Source organism: Rhynchophorus ferrugineus, unplaced genomic scaffold, assembly GCF_030347505.1.
Source record: "Rhynchophorus ferrugineus isolate W39M unplaced genomic scaffold, kcgeb_rfMv2 rfM10, whole genome shotgun sequence".
NCBI classification, from domain to species: domain Eukaryota; kingdom Metazoa; phylum Arthropoda; class Insecta; order Coleoptera; family Curculionidae; genus Rhynchophorus; species Rhynchophorus ferrugineus.
The window spans coordinates 5903101-5921086 of record NW_027472589.1 but is presented as its reverse complement, the minus strand read 5'-3'; the positions used below and the strand labels follow the sequence as shown (position 1 = coordinate 5921086).

General features: G+C 33.7%; 1 protein-coding gene and 1 long non-coding RNA gene across 3 annotated transcripts; one reads left to right on the top strand and one right to left on the bottom strand.

Annotated features, from left to right (window-relative positions):
* The first annotated feature begins 2509 nt into the window (after positions 1-2509).
* Positions 2510-4536, top strand: LOC143203383 (uncharacterized). 2 transcript variants are annotated; one of them, XR_013007325.1, is made up of 2 exons: positions 2510-2809; positions 4281-4536. It is a non-coding gene; the product is annotated as an uncharacterized LOC143203383 (long non-coding RNA). The 2 variants fall into 2 exon arrangements; XR_013007326.1 differs by having other exon boundaries at positions 4308-4534.
* Positions 4537-6309: 1773 nt separating this feature from the next.
* Positions 6310-9645, bottom strand: LOC143203382 (uncharacterized). The gene is made up of 2 exons (XM_076415491.1): positions 9478-9645; positions 6310-6878 (listed from the first exon to the last, which is right to left on the bottom strand). The coding sequence occupies exons 1-2, from the start codon at positions 9578-9580 to the stop codon at positions 6490-6492; spliced, it is 492 nt and encodes a 163-aa protein (XP_076271606.1). The 5' UTR covers positions 9581-9645; the 3' UTR covers positions 6310-6489.
* Between the last annotated feature and the right edge of the window lie 8341 nt (positions 9646-17986).

Sequence of the window (17986 nt, the reverse complement as noted above, 5' to 3'; positions counted from 1 at the left end):
TTTATTACTACTTTTCCTATGTGCTTGGATTAATTAATAAGCAAGACGAGTACGAGACAATACATCAGTATGTATTCCTCAATTATAAAATTATAATTATTTATTAAGTATTAACTTATGGCTATAGTTTACACTAATAATACACACTAAATGTTCACACAAGTTCGTATGGTTTTGTTCGTTTCAGTCTCCTGACATCCTGTGCGCTGTCCCGCAGTTGTATTGCTTCCACGTTAGAATGATTTAGTAATCTTCTTTCGTGTTTCAAGGCGAAATCCTGCACAACATCGCAAATCCATTTGATTTCCAGGTCATCGTGCAGTTCTTCATTGGTTACATAGCGATAGGTTTTAGTAATCAATCGAAGAATCTTGTTTTGATAGCGCTGTATGACTAACTGATTTGAATTTTTAGTGCAACCCCATATTTGCACCCCATAGGTCCAAATTGGCTTTATAATTGTATTATAGATCAACCTCTTTGATTTTAGATCAAGTTGAGAGTATCTTCCGACTAACCAGTATAGTTGTTTTATTTTGGTTCTAATGTGTTTTGCTTTTTGTCTAACGTGATGCTTCCAGTTTAATCTACCGTCAAGATGGATTCCAAGGTATTTTGCTTGAGGAATCGGGCATTCATTGAGTGATATAATTAAGTTTTTATTATTTCGCCTTAATGCAAAATTAACGTGTACAGATTTGGAGCTATTAAGTTGAATTTTCCAATCTTTTGTCCATTTGTAGAGTTTGTTGACTGCCACTTGCACTTTTTCTATTGCCATAGGCAGAGATATATCTTTTGCCATAATAACTGTGTCATTAGCAAAGGTTCCAAGAAGTGTTTCTTTTGTTGTTGGAATGTCAGCAGTGTAGAGCAGATACAGGAGAGGTCCTAAGACGCTACCTTGTGGAACTCCAGCCGAGATATTTTTAAATGTCGAGAACGCCATTTGACTAATTGAAATATGACTCCAGCAATTGACAATAGTTACGCGGTAACAATTTGCTCATCTTACAGATTAATCCCAAATGCCAAACCCGATCAAAAGCTTATGTGGAATATATATGACTAATTAACAGTGGATGAACTGACTGTGTTATTTGTGCATTTGTTTCAATAAGTCGCCACTTATTTTCGTTAAAGTAAATTAGTTTCTAAGTAAATCAAAAGCGTTGGTTTTTGAACACTTGTTTAAACTCAACTAATACTTGTATATGTTCAGCTTGCCTTGTCCTGCTTAGCTCATTGTCTCAGCAATTCAACTTTAGCTGGTAACAATTTCTTCAATTGTTCACTTTATATATAAAACGATTATATTGGAATTCAAATTGGTATACATTCTTTTAGATATGAAATTATTAGTCTCTGCTTGTTCCCAATTCTAGTTTTGTTATCCTCGGTCAATCACTAATTACTTACTTATGATTTAAAATGAGTTGCTGTTGCCTAGCTGAACTTTAGGTCGTATAAAGAGAGGTAAAACACATGGGCTGAAAAGTCCACTTATAGACTAACACATAGATGGTGCTTGTTTTATTGCATTCACCGCTTTTTCAGACAGTACTAACCTTCAAAAGAAAGCTGTTAAATTTTCATGTTATTCTACTCATAAGTTTACGAGTTATTATGTAACTAGTGATGCTATTTTTGTTATTTTCAAAACAATGGATCATAATCAATTTCGTATTTTAATTTTGCACTGCTCTTTGATGGGAAAAAATACCGTTCAAGCGTGGCAATAGCTTAAAAAGTATTACAAAGACTCTGCTCTGTCACAAACAATAATAAAACATTGGTTTGTTGACTTCAAGCGTCCCGAGACACCGATGATGCAGAAAGCAGTGGACGTCCAAATTATGTGGTAACACCAGGAAACATAAAAAAAATCCGCAAAACCATTTTAAATGATCGAAAAGTGAAGTTGCGTGAGTTAGTTAACATCGTAAAGATATCAAAAGAACGTGTTGGTTTTATATTGCATGAGCGTTTGACTATGAGAAAGCTCTGTTCAAAGTGGGCGCCGCGTTTGCTCACTGTTGACCAAAAACAAGAACACGTTGATGATTCTGAGTAGTGTATGGTTACGTTTAAACGCAACCTACTACAGGAATCAAAGCCATCGTCATCTGAGTGGACAGCAATTGACTGAGGCCTATTTCGAGGCAAAAGATAAAACGATCTACAAAAGTAGTATCGAAAAGTTAGAGAGGCGCTGGAATGATTGTGTGGTTTTTGATGGAGATTACGTTGATGAATATAGGCAATTTTGAACAATATATATATATATATATATATATATATATATATATATATATATATAATAATTTAAAATATTATAATATTATCATCTCGGATACTCATTAAAGCGTTTGTTTCGTAATTGTTGACGCATTTACCGAAGAAAAACCGGACGTACTAAATTTTCCCGGTTTTTCCATTATTTTCATCGATCTCATTTGACGATAAATATTAATTTTCTACGTCTACGCGTGAAACCCGATGAAGATATAAAGCGGTCGGCTGGCGCGTTAAGCGGTTGGTCGTGACTGAAGTTGATAGCCTTCGCGAAAAAAAGGAACTTTAAGGCCGCATTTCGTTTAGCATCCATTCGGATCTGGTGATTCCGCTCGCCATCATACCAACCGAATACTTCAGCATGCGCTTCGCGTCGTTAGACGTACTGTGTACGTTGGTGCTTATTGGTAGGTGTCTACCCGTCGATGGACAAGATATCGAAGAAAATAATCAAATGATTAACAATCAGAAACCCTATACACATTTTAATATTGCTTTTCATGGATTTGTTTCAGTAAGTACATGTATATTTCTGTTCTGTTCGAATTACCATGCATTGTTCAGTACTAAGAGTGTAAATTAATTTTTAAGGATTTATAATAGATTGTGTGTCTTTGTCTTTTAGTTTAATCGTTGAGCGAACAAATACTGAATATGTTTAATTGAAAGAATCCAAACCCCACGTAATTTTGACTGAATCGAGCATTGGACCAAAAATAGATGCCATATAAACAAAAATACTATGAAATGATTTTGTAATGTGTCAGTGGCTTTATTCGTCAGAAATTGTCTCTTCTAAATAACAAGTTTGGTTGAGTACTGTGCCCATTTTCGTATTCACAATGTAACCCTAGATGTTTTAGATATGGAATTTGAAGCCTCTGCTTGTTCCTCATTCTCCGTTAATCCCCGTTAATCATGAATTACTTAAATATAATTTTAAAAGAGTTGCTGACCCCTATATATATATATATATATATATATATATATATATATATATATATTCACAATCATTCTTTTATAGTTATTAGGTGATCTTATGTATTTTGATCTATGATATCTAATGGTGACCTTTTTTTCATTGATTACATCTTACGTTAAACATGCTTAGTACAATCTTAACTTACAAATTAAATTACTACTGTTCTGTTATACTTGCATTAATATACAAGCAAGGCGAGTACAGGATTAATAATACATCGGTATACATTTCGCGAATTAAAAATAAACAAGTTCGTGTGGTTTGTTTCGCTTCAACCTTCTGATTTTCTGCGTGTTGTCCAGTAGCTGTAATGCTTCCACGTTGATGTGATTGAATGATTGAAATCTTGGGATCACTTCGTGTATCCATTTGATTTCGAGGTCATCGTGCGGCTCTTTATGGGTACGTTGCGATCAGCATTGGTAATTAATCGTAAAACATTGTTCTGGGTGTCTTGGATTAAGTTGAGAGTATCTTCTCACTAACCAGTACAGGTGCTTGGCTCTAAGTCTAATCTGCTCTGCTTTTTGTCTAATATGATGTTTCCAATTTAATCTACGATCGAGATTCTGCTTGAGGAATGGTGAAAGTGCGGTAGATTAATGTAAAGAACAGCGTGTGTATGAAAGAACCTAACCTAACTATTACATTAGATGGATTTCGGAAATCATGAGACGCTCAAGACTGCATTTTCAACGTTCATTACTTTGGTTGTTTCAGTTGAACTAATCTGATTCTAGAAGAACACCATCCACGTCAATATTGAAACAGAATATTTATGGCCATTTTCCAATATGTGTTAGTAATCGGACCTCTTAATTTGTTTATCACTAAAATTTCTTTTAATGTATCTAAATCCTCCAGACCCAGTGTTTTTGATTCTACAGCTAAAAATATCGGTATTCTATTCTCATTTCAACTTATATTACACCAGACATTTTTTCTAGTTACTTTTATAAATGAAAATTTACCATATTTATCGATATATTCTTGTATATTTAAGCCGTATTTATTACCCTATATTATGCAGCTATTCAACATTAAACCCAAGTGTCCCCATAAGAACGAGAGGATGGATCACACAGGCAACTGCAGGAAAGAATATCGTTAGAATAAATCAGAAGAGTAAATAAACCTCAACAGAACGAAAGAACCCTAATCCTTTAATCTGTAAATAAAGTTTGCAGACAATAAAATAATTCGTTTTATTTATTTATTTCATTATCACGCCAACTTTACAAGGAGTTTTGATGCAACTATTGAATGTAATATAATAAAAATGTATAAAGAATACTATTAAAAAGGTAAGTTCAACTCTTCCGGCATATTCATAAAACTTTTTCACTTGCCATTTGTTTTAGTTTGATTAAGCACCATGCTTATTTTGATGAGAATATTTAAAAATGAGTTGATTGTACAAAATATTCAAATAATGTCGGGCGTTCAATGTATATATATATATATATATATATATATATATATATATATATATATATATATATACATACATCAATCCAGATTAATTATTAGGGGATATGGTAGAGAATTATTAACAATAGATAAGCAGGTCGAGAAATATATGCATGCAAGAACTGTTTGGATATGTGGAACCAACGATTGTCTACAATAACACCTTTCAGATGACTAGTGTGAGATTAGAAACAAACACTGTAGTTATTTACTTGAGAGTAGCTCAGAAAGTGATAGTGATTGAATGAAACTTTCTGGATGTGGGGTTAAGATTGAATGATGACAATTGCCAAGACGGAATATATAATTAACATGGAATAACTGAAGATGTGAACAGAAGAATCTCAAAATATATATATATATATATATATATATATATATATATATATATATATATATATATATATATATATATATCAATCCAGATTAATTATTAGGGGATATGGTAAAGAATTATTAACAATAGATAAGCAGGTCGAGAAATATATGCATGCAAGAACTGTTTGGATATGTGGAACCAACGATTGTCTACAATAACACCTTTCAGATGACTAGTGTGAGATTGGAAACAAACACTGTAGTTATTTACTTGAGAGTAGCTCAGAAAGTGATAGTGACTGAATGAAACTTTATGGATGTGGGGTTAAGATTGAATGATGACAATTGCCAAGACGGAATATATAATTAACATGGAATAACTGAAGATGTGAACAGAAGAATCTCAAAATATATATATATATATATATATATATATATATATATATATATATATATATATATATATACATACATCAATCCAGATTAATTATTAGAGGATATGGTAAAGAATTATTAACAACAGATAAGCAGGTCGAGAAATATATGCATGCAAGAACTGTTTGGATATGTGGAACCAACGATTGTCTACAATAACACCTTTCAGATGACTAGTGTGAGATTGGAAACAAACACTGTAGTTATTTACTTGAGAGTAGCTCAGAAAGTGATAGTGACTGAATGAAACTTTCTGGATGTGGGGTTAAGATTGAATGATGACAATTGCCAAGACGGAATATATAATTAACATGGAATAACTGTAAAAAATCGTAAAAAAGCTGAAGATGAGAGCAGAATAAACTCAAGCTAAATACTTGGACACATTATTGGACATACAATTGTTAATTGGGTGGATTAGGCCTGTAGAGAACAAAATAAGTTGCAAAATAGTTTGGAAAAGAGTTAAATGTAAGTATAACGACACATATAATATAAATACAAAATATTGTGGCTATATATATAGTTAATTGTAGTTGTCCTCGGGTAATATATGCATTAGATGTACGATAATTTTAGAATAAATTATGTTTTATAACATTTTTCTTTCATTATAACATTTACAATAGAATGTTGTTATATATCAAAGCCAGGATGATCTGAAAGTCAAATGTTAAACGTGGCAATATTGCAACGTTTCGACGTCATAAATTTACACAACATGAGTTTCTTGTTTCATTGGATAGTCTATAATTGGAGTTATAATACGACAACTAATTATAATATGTACTTTTAAAAAAACAACACAAAAGGCTTTTAATTTATATTGGACTGCTGATAACAGTTTTGTTTATCAACTATAGAGTTATACAGGAAAAATTTATGTAAACGTATCTTTGGCAAATACTGGCGGTTTCTATATATAGGTACACACGTAACATTTAAAACTAATATAAACAATGACAGGCGCTTCAGAGCAAACGAACCCGTCAAAAACCGAACCATTTACAAAGTACAACTACGAAACATAAGTACGAATAAATCGATCCATTTTTAAGTTTATCGCCGGAATTGCAGAGGTCGGAGTTGCAGAAACAGTCGGCGCTCTCTGTCAATCGTAATCCGAAGCCTTCTCTGGCGACGCACTCACTCTTGTACGCGTCTTTGACCACGTACCGTTCCTCGCTGAATCCCAGAAAATCGTCGTATTTTTGTCCGACATATTCTTGAGGGGCACAGCCTCGAGCCTCCCTGATGAATTCCTTGCCGTAGAAATGCGTCCTGGCCGTTCTCTTGTAGCAGAACGTCGAGCTGGGGCATTCCACGATGAATTTATTGGAGTAGTCGAAATCATTGCAGGTTAAAGACGACAAACCATCTAAAAATAGCAAAAAATAATGTTTTTTTTTATTCAACAATTAATAAAATAAGTTAATAGGAAAGTAATGTTGACGTTTGATACGGATAAATTTGGCATCGAAGATTTGCAGTCAAGATTTGGTTGGAAGAACAATATAACTGCCGGCCATTTCGTTAGTTTTACTGTAAACAACTTTAAGAATACTTTAAATACGTAAATACGAATACTTTTTATATAGACTACAAGGTAATACAATAAAAAATTGACCAAAAACTAAAGCGCAGACTAAAGAGAACTAAACCCTGGCAACTTGAGCGATAGTGCCTGAGTGAAGGAGTGTAAGGTGTGATTTATAGTGTCTAAATTGTAATAATTAATGATAGCAATAAATTAATGGTTGGTATAAGAGACCTGTTTAATAAATACATTTTAAAAATTTGACGAGTCCAGAGTAATGGGCACTGATTGCTATTTTCTACTAAATTTCTATTATAATACTATAAGTGCGAAAATTGATCGAAGGTTTTATCGCTGTCAAACCAACGTCGTTCTTTCGACATGTTAAATAACATCACTATGTTGCCAAAAAGATGGGAAAATGGTGGAAAATATTTTAAGCTATATACGTTGTACCATTTTTTTTTCAATATATGCCTTCTTAAAGTGAAAAAATAATCACTTCATGTAAACAATTAATAATTTTGCGATTGACCGTTTATGAGTGTAATTGTATGGTTTTTGGGACTAATAGTGAAAACTTGTTATAACAAGACAAGAGTTCATCAAATTAGTTTGTTATGTGTATGGACAGTACAAGTCCCAATGAAATGTAAGAACGCTCACATGAAATCTACAACAATTAATGCGATAACAAAAGTAGATATGCCGGCTTAGTTGGCGCAGTGGTAAACGCTACAGGACGGTACTCCCACTCTTGCGATAGTCGCGGGTCGATTCCTGCGGGGGCATGGTCGTAAATTTATGAATATGATTGTTTAAGATTTGTGATTATCCTTAGGCAAGAGTGCAAAATCCGACAAGGAAAATGATCCAATTCAAGCCAGTAACCAGGCTGGGTAAGACCGGATGACTTCTGGGATGATTTGTAAGTTCACTCGCCACTCGGTAGGCTTAATGTCGAGGAAATTAGTCTATTTATTCATTATGCATGACAAATCCCTGAAAATTAATTCATAGACCGTAATACATTCAAAACGATACAGGGCGATGTAATGAATATTTTTTCTGTGTCTCTCTTGGTATATAATTTTTTAAGTATAATGAAATAATGGCTAAATTAATTATTTGATAAATATAATAATATGATTTGATAAACTTTCCTAAATATATTTTTATTGTATATTTTACATACAGTTTTATATAAATATTTAAAAGTTTCTTATAATTCAGATTCATATTTCCTATGCTGATAAGACCTATATATAATTATTTTATTACCATTTATTTTATTTTAAAGTAACATATATTTAAAATTAAGATCAGCTAAATATACTGAAATAATATTTAATATATCTTGAGGAAGATAATAACCACAATCCCAAATTTATCAAGTATTTGATATAAATAGAAATGTTTTGAATTGAGAATCTATATATTAATCGCTAACCGAATATTTCAGGTTAATAAATAAGTTAATTTGCGCATAAAGAATTAAAATTCATGTTGCAAAGAATATTAAAAATTATAATATAGCATCATAGAATTTTAATGCCTTACTAGTCAGTTGTTAGTTCACACGTGGGACATAGGACAAGGTAGAAATCAGCAGATAACTGAAAACCATAGAGGTAAAAAAAATATGAGGTAAGATCGAAGAGTGCAATAAATAAGCAAAGAGCGATGCGATTTTATTTAAACATTTAGGTAAAGAAGGTATTTTTTTAATCAGCCAGGTGTATTTATTCTTTTAGCAATATATATTTTACGAGAGAAATATGGATAAAAGATTCAATGATAAATCAATTTTAAACTTGTTTTATTCATATATTCTCTGTTTTAATATCTAAACATGTATTACTTCATTTATCATTGCTTATTTATGTTTATAACATAAAAGTAAAGGAAGATCATGTACAGTTAAATTTGATTCACTGAAGTCGCTTCAGTTCTGACAATAATTTTACTTAAGATACTTTGTTATATGTTCAGATACTATCTTCAGTAATTTAGCAATTTAAACTTATCATTACTGTGTTGATTATTGAATGTTAATAGAAAATAGGTTTAAAAAAAAGGTAAGCGAGTGTTAGCTTTTGAGAGAGTTATTTTAATACCTTTTAATATACAGATATTTATTAGTTTAATTAATGTTATATTTCAAATATATTTCTGCTCTTATATTGAAAGTACTGTGAAAGCAAGTATTAGTAACTTAATTTTAAATTATTCCCTTTACTCTCTTACAAGGGGAACATGATTAAATGGGGTCGAATTTCAACAAAAGGACGATGACTAATAATACATAATATTAGCTAATATATAATATATCATTAATGAACGCTCACATCATAAAATTGGCAGTACAAAAAACATGCAAGTAGTTTTTAGTTATTATTGATACATAAACAAAAGATAAAACTGAATAAACAATACTGACCTTGAAAATAGTATGGTTTTTCAACCATGTAACACTGGAAACACCTTAGAGCACTAACCATATTCCACATGCAAAACAATAAGATCACAGGAACAATCTCCATATTGTTTTATTGATATGAGTTTCACATACTTCGTCGTTTAAAAACAGTCTTTCTATGATGTTATTAAAAATCAAACACCGGTACCATTTAGCAGTATTCTGTAGACAGTACCGTAACAACAATTATTGGAATTATTAAATGATATTTATTAGATTATTACTTAATTGTTTTCGTGCCACGATGTCCTTAAAAGTAATTTATTATGACCGATTTATTAATATATGTATTCATGTTTAGACCAATGTAAAATTAATGGTGTATAGTAGGAAAGATATTTTCAAGTACGCTCCTGCAATACTGAAACCGCAACCTCATATAATTTCACAGAATCATTATCTTTTGGATTGTAATCAGCAAATTTGAATTATTAGTCATGGAGTCTTGCTATGATATGTTTTCTGCGACATTACATGCTTATACTTGTGTGAGTCAACGTTTAGTCAATCAATATTTCTTTCGTAATGAGAAAAGGTAGACGCATAGAGTAATATATAGAATGTTAATTTAGTACAAATATTTCCAGAATTGTTTTGCGTGATCGCAGCTGGAAGGCATGGAGAACGTCATTTCACAGGCACCTGTAAAGAAAATATTTTATTAGGAAGGCATTTCATTGGTCCAGGATTTCATACGCATCACGTGACTAATCTCTAACGTCTCATTCTACTGAACAATTAATTAAAATAAAGTTCTATATAAAGATAGATATTATAAAATATTAAAAAGCTAAAATATAATTATATAATGAACATATATAAGGTATATACATAAAACATAATGAAATATAAATAAAAAATAATTAAATGTAGATATAAAAAAGGCCGCAATCTAATTGAAAACACAACATGAATATAATGTTATCGTGAAAATTATGGAACGGATAATTAAAACAGTTCAATCAACATATGTCAGAATGGAGAAACCATACCAAAAAGTAATACTTTAAAAAACAAACAAAAAATGTACGATATATATTAAGATTACTGCTGTGCTCTTAGATATCTTCTTCCTATTAAAAATTAATATCCAAACATTAAACTAATATATAAATAAACAGCCACAATAGTATGTAGATTAGAGTTGTTTCATTAAATGTATATGACATATGACCAGTACCAACTCAAATTCAATTTTATAGGCAGATTTGATAATAGTTCGGACGCATTAGACTTCATTATGTCTCTTTTTAACTAGCGTAATGTTAATTAGAAAAATGAGAAAGAAAAATGCTCAGTGTTTAAACAAGATTTAACGTTTTTATAAACCGAATTTACTGGCAATACATTCAACGGTGTTGATGACGTGCATTAGCTTTTTTATTACCATAGCTATAGCACGAGTACGAGAAAGAAAGAGACAGCGGACCAGGCGTTCATTAACACATTAAGGCTGACCAAAAATGTCCATTTGCGGTTTAGATTTGGAACATCCATGAAAATCCATCAACAACTATATTTTGCATGCTCACGTCTGGGAAAACTATTTTACGAATCTAAGTGTTAGCTAGAGACAGAAACACAAAATTAAATAAAATAAACACAAACAGGGCGGCTAAACGTATAAATAGTGTATATACAGTTTAAAAGTAGATACAAATACAGCACTACGAAAACAACTATAACGAATTAGAGGTTCTATCGAGACAGCACACATTAACAGCCATACCAAAGTGGTAATGGTTATTTGGTCAGTACACTTAACTTAACATGGGCTGGATTCTATGGAGAAAATCGATTTCTCGTGGAAATTCGAGGAGTCTGTATTTTCTCCTGTTTCCTCCATACTTGGCTCTAGTCCGGGCCGGTCGTGAACAGTCGTTCAGTATGTGGTAGACTGAAATAGGGGCATGGTGGCAAAACTCACAATGAGTCGTAACAATGAGCAGGTGGGGTCGAAGTCATCAAGTGACCGTGCGAAAAACGACAGTGGCCCAATCTCAGTCGATTCAGAGCTATGGCGATTCATGGCGACGAAGGGAAGGAACGCGAAGAGGTGAAAGAAATCAGCTTTAACCTCAAAGAGCCTATTGTGGTTGGCCTCCTGGGCCTAACGACGTTGTACCTCCTTCTTTGTGAAACAAAAAACGAATGGGATCAGGTCAGTATGGATATAAATATTTGTGATGGGGAGGGGAGAGGAGGCTGCCGATTTAGCCGCACTATACCCACTATACCATTTCTCGGTATACCAATGTGACAGTAAACTTGTCCTGATCCCATTCAGATAGAGGGTACGGATGATTGACAGTGAGTCGGTGACCAGAGGATGATTGAACTTCTGTTCCAGAAAACATTCGAGGGTATTTCGGGAGTCGGTCAGGATTAGCCATTCTTTGAAGCATTGTGTTGTGGTGTAGGATAAAGCTTTGAATATCGCGAAGAATCCAGCGGTCAATACTGCACCCTGTTCAGGGAGCTTGAAACGGAATGGCCGGTTGAGCACCACATATGCACAAATGCACTGCGGCCAGGGTAAGAGTAGAGAAGTCCTCTTTTATAAAATTGTCATAACCAAGACTATTGTGCAATTGAACATGTTTGTAATTCAAAATCATAAATATTATTGTTATTGTGTTGTTTATTGTTGAAAATAAAGAATTATCTACCCTATCTACCTCTTTTATAAAATTAAATGTTGATTTGTGCTTAATATCAACACTACGAAAATTTTTATCAATAGTTTCCAAATTTTGACTTCAAGTTCAAATCTCGATCCCGTAGGTTTTAATACCGGCTAGAAAGTTTTCGTTTTTATTCGTAAATACTAATTTCACTGCATTGAATAGTTTATTGTAAGATAATTTAACGTATACCTTAGCTGCTGTACCGCGTGGCCGGGTCTGTTAGTATCGATATGTTTTTTAAAGGGGTTTAAGGTTAGTATTTTTGGTTAAAGGGAGTACAGGGTCTTCGAAGGAGTGTATCGACCTGTCGTTTTGGGATGTCGTGAATTTTGCCGCGGCCGATATTCCTAACTCAAACAGTTTCCCTGTTGTAGACCTAATGATTTCGTAGAAAATACCCTTGTTAGTTAAGTTTATATTCGTATCCATTTTCTCTCAATAGAAGGCTATTCAAGCGAGACATCCTATTATAATGACAAGCCATTTTTTTTCACTAGCTACCCAACACGATCAATCATAGTGGAACTAATAAATACGTTAATGTTTCCAATAAGTTCGATTTCGGACCGTTCGTCAATCACCGACGTCGACCGACGCAGAAAAAATCGAACGAAAAAACGGTCTCAGGTGGAGAGGGATCGTCGCGTCCACCTCGTCGGTCCGTTCGCGTCTTACCGGGGGCCACCCAGCACTTGACACTCTGTATAAATATTCATTAACCTCATCAGTTTTATTAATATTCATACGATCTATTTTAGCCGCCGCGGAGACCGTTCTTCTCCTCATCTTCTCTTTCTCTCCGCGCTGTGCTGCCGTGGCGCGGTTAAAATCTATGTTTATTAATGTTTAATCATCGCCTGTTCTCGTTACCGATTGTTCCTGAATTCGAACGAAATAAAAGAACGGACCGAGAACAATAAATAGATCTCTAATCCATTGAAGGTGCTATTGAATCGATGGCAGGATTGTAATAATGAAGTCGACGCTGGTTATTAATGAAAACGAATAATTGTTCATTGATGTTTCCATTCATCGCTTTGATGTCCAATAAATAACACTGAGTTCAATCAATATTGTCGTAAAATAAAAGAAATTTATATTAGAGCATTTGGTTATATTCGATATGTTTAACTTCCTTTACTTGATGATTATATTTATCATTTCTTTGTGTAAATTAAGTCCTACAAATTTATTTTAAAGAATGTATAACATATGTTTCAATGAATTTAACCAGCTTCATCTGCAAGCCTCAATTTTCAATATGTGACATTGTCGAAGTGTAAACAAAAGAAAATGAAAATATCTGCGTTGAAAATGTCTGAATTTGTATCGAATAAATTCTATTTGCGGAAAGTTCAGTTAAAAAAAAAGGCGGCTGAAGGTAATCCAATGCTGTATGGATCTTATGATGATGTATTAGATGATGATCCATGTAAAACGCAAGAAGAATATGCAGAATTGTTGGGAGTAACACAATAAACCAATTAAAATAGCTTAAAGAACATGAGAATGGTCTAAGAGCTTACAATCTGCAATTTTTTTATTTTGTGTATTATATTAAGGAAATTTGTTGCTCAAAAGTTATATTGGAAGTTCATTTGGAACTTTTCAATCATTAGATAGTCAGAGTCAGAAACATATTGTCTCTCTAATCAGTTATTTCGAACAGGAACGTGATAACATAAACTATAAAGTTTAAATAACATATTTAATAACATTTTTGTTTCATTGTTTGATTTAGATCAGAATGTTGTTCTACGTCAAAGTCATAATGAATATCATAATATCATAATCGTAATTCATAATCATAACTGAATAGATCACAATTCCTGAGACTTCGATGTGGATGAAAAACAAATGACACACAACGCTAACATTTTTTTAACAGTAATTTAAAAAACCCAGCACTGACATTTACTGTTATTTAACCGCAGATAAAAAAAACTAAAGATACAAACAATATCGACCACGTTAACCTTAAACAACACAATCTGTCGTTCATTCTGGTCGAGAAAGGAAGCCGATGATATTTTCTTGATGGCGTAGATCCATAAATAGCGCTAGAATATGTCGCTTAGTCTATAACCGTGTACTAAACGGGGATATCTTGAATTGTTCACCACCTAACTTGACAGGACGGAAAAAAACACAACAACGGCGAGGGAAAAAAGCGAAATTTATCGCTTCTATTCTGGACTCGGCTCCGACGCCTCAACGCTCGCTTCTTTCGGATGAATCGAATTGTTATCCAGGTAATTTTAGCGGGCAATCGGCTTTTGTTCACTCACTCCTCTGAAATATCGGTGAGTTTTGAAGCTTGAAGAGATTTTAGAATAATGTAGTGTTTTTAAATGAATTTATTTAATTCCATTCAGCAAGAGCGTAAAAATATTATAAATAGAGGGTGTTAGAGTCGATAGTGTTGTGACTGAAAGCTCAATATGTAGCAATAAAACAGCAAACGAAGCGATTTATAGTTGGACAATGTGGGGCAAAAGTCCCGCTGCCATTTTGATTGCCAATAACCTTGTTCAACGAAAAGATAAGTAAGTTTGGTTTTCATAGAAAGTTTATTTGATCTTTACATTTTTTTTTTCGTTATGATTGAAAAATTATATCGGATAAATGGTGACCGCGATTCGTTATGCAACTTTCGGCTCTTTTTAAGGTATTCTTCATGACATCCTGCTACTTTTGAAGCCGAATTTCTTTTACATAAACTTTTAATTTTAAAAAACCCCATAGGAAAAAGTCTGGTGCGATTGAACAGCGAAGATCTGGCTAGCCATGCTAAATCGCCACATCGCGCAATTACTCATCGTGGAAAAACGTCGTTCAATAACTGAATTGTTGAATGAACTGTATGTCCTGTGGCCCCATATTGCTGAAACCACATGTCCTCTAGTCCTTGCTCTTCGATTTCAGTCACAAGAAAATTTCGATTCATGTCTTGGTACCGTTTAGCAGTAACACTAACGGCAACACCTTGGTCATTGTCAAAAAAATAGGGATCAATGGTGTTTCCCGCTTGATTACACACATAAACACCATACAGTTGTTTTTAGTGCATATAATGATGTTACATAAATTAATTGAGGATTCTCCAAAACCGACTGTTCTGTTTATTGACGAGACCACTGAGAAGAAAATGGGCTTCATCACCTTCACCAGACAGCCATAGGATTACATTATAGTCAACTTGTTTTTCAATCAATTTCTCGGTAGCAATTTTGGGACTAATTGAATTTTGTACGGGAACATTTTCAAATCAGTTTTCAAAATTTGCCTTAAACTGCGTGCAGAAACGTGTAAGTGGAAATTTAGTCCTTATATTACAAAGTCCTTAAGTTTTTCCCTTATTGAGAAAAATGGGTACAATATCTATTCAGAACATTTTTCGTCATTTTACGTTGTACATGAAACTTGTCCCTATCTTTCTTGTAACATGGCGATACCCTGACGATGATGTGTTGGCAGTGGTCCAGTAATTGGTCCATTTTCGTAGTTATGTTCAACCATAATTTGAATTCTTATTGGTGTGATTGCCGCTTAAATGTCACTGTTTCTGCACTTTTCTTAAAAAAAAAACTGTTAATCTCTTTCTAATTTCTTTGTCAGTTGATATTCTCACCTATGTTTATCGTCAAGGAGGTAATCCGAGTTATCATCTCAGATGTAATGACTAGTTTGTGAAAAACTTCAAGGGATTGTGTCTCGATCAAAGTTGCTGCTCTGTCAGCTGTTTCTTGACCCACCAGACACAGAGCTTATTGAAATCCGAGTGTTTTGTGCGCTCAAGCAGGAGATACTGAAATCTGCAAGCAGTAGGCTGTTGTTGTTAATTCATGTTATGGTAATTCACAGCAACTTCAGTCCGCTTTTGGTGGCCTTATAGCTTCAGTTGTGATACTTTCGCATGAACTCCACTTAACTACACCAAGAAACTCTTGTAGTAACTGCGGAACTATTGACAATCTGAGGTCAACCTGTCTTCTATTCTTGATAATTAATTTGAGCCTGCGTCATTTATAATTCGTGAAAGGGTATTAAACAAAAAAACTATTATTTTGCTTAAAATACTGCTTTCTTTTACGTAAAAATGAGACGACTGGTTCAACGGCGAAATACAGCAACACTGACGGTTCTTATCTATTATAAAATGGATCCTATTACAGGGCCAGGGCTCTTTTACATAACATGTGTTTGTATATTAAATACACTTTGTTTTTTTACTGATTTCTTCTTACTAAACTTATATCTTCCCTTTTAATGATTTATGTTTAAAAATACGGCTACTTATTTTCAATAAACGCGTCAGGAACAATCAGCCGCCACCGAAACTTTGACAAATTAAAACGGACACCTCTATTGTCGCGTTCTCTGGATGGTATCGAGGCCTCGTCGAAACGTCTGCGGAATTCGCATCCAGACGGAAAATCCCAGTAAAACGCGGTTACGCTACAGACCGTGGAACACTGTCGTATCCGGATTGGAAGAAAAGGTCAGCCAGGTGCCGGCTCGGATGCCAGACGCTCTAAACGAAGCGATCCAGACGGGCAGCGTTTCCAAATTTGTTTAGTCTACGCCGAACTACAACGGTCAAGATTAGTATTAAACGCGTGCAACGCTCAAAACGTTGGCAGTTTACTATTAGTTGGGTTATTTCGTCAAAACATAACTTTCAAATAAATCAGGCAACGAAAGAAATTTTGTTGCTGAATCGTGGGATTCTAAAGAATTGATCTGATTGATGGAAAGGTTTCTTATTATACCGAAAAAAAAACAGTAACTAAAATATAATGCAAATTAATTTCATGTAGATAAATGAAAAATGTATTGCTGCGGTTTGTTGTAAACAGAGCTCCGAAGGTTATGTTATGTCTATCTCGTATAGTCCTTAGAGCCTTACATGATAGTAAAACCGACAATGTCCGATCACTAACCTACTTAACAGAGCCTGTTTATACCTTTTTGTAGATAATATTCAAGAAGCAAAAAAATCTTGCTTAATGAACCATAATTTATTATCGCCCTCCAGCAAGTCCCATTCAGTTGTAATAATGGGATATAGGTCCAACTAATATGGGGTTAGCTCTGCCTGTTAGAGTGGCTTCTTTAGTTGTGGAGTCTGCTATCTTATTACCTTCAATGTCCTCACGAGTGGGAATCTAGATAATTGATACATTTCTGTTCTGTCTAATAGGAATACGGTAGATGTTATATATGCGGACGATAATGGGGTGTGTGAAAAGATGCATTTTCATTTACCACAAAAGAGCTCAGGGAATCAGTATAAATCTACACACTTACCGGACTCAACCTCCAGTACAATCTGCAGAGCATTCCAGATAGCTGTTAATTCTGCCGAAGGTATGGATGAATATTTGTGAGGGTTATAAGTAACTCTAGAGGAACCCAAAAATAGCTGCGCCTATTCCTTCGGATGACTTGAAACCATCTGTGTATAAAAATTGGTAGTTTCGATACACCGACAGAATATGACCAAACTAAGATCATTGAAACTAGAACCAAAATTACCCCTACGATGGACCGTTATGTATATATTTGTGGGTAAGGACGGAAAATCAATGTTTTCCTAAATCAACATAGTTCTTTCGACACGGTATTATCATGCTACCAGAAAGATGGAAAAAAGTTGTAGAAAATGATGGAACATATAACAAGTCAATTGAAAAGCCCCCGGCCTACCATAGTAAAACACAATTTTTTAACAAAATTAGTGTGTTTTTATTCAACATAATTCGCTTCAAGGGTGATACACT

Bases quoted from the DNA above. Each gene is read 5' to 3' on its own strand.
- LOC143203382 (XM_076415491.1), bottom strand. From the start codon at position 9,580: ATGGAGATTGTTCCTGTGATCTTATTGTTTTGCATGTGGAATATGGTT. The intron at 6,879-9,477 runs GTCAGTATTGTT...TGCTATTTTTAG, and splicing joins AAAACCATACTATTTTCAAG to ATGGTTTGTCGTCTTTAACC.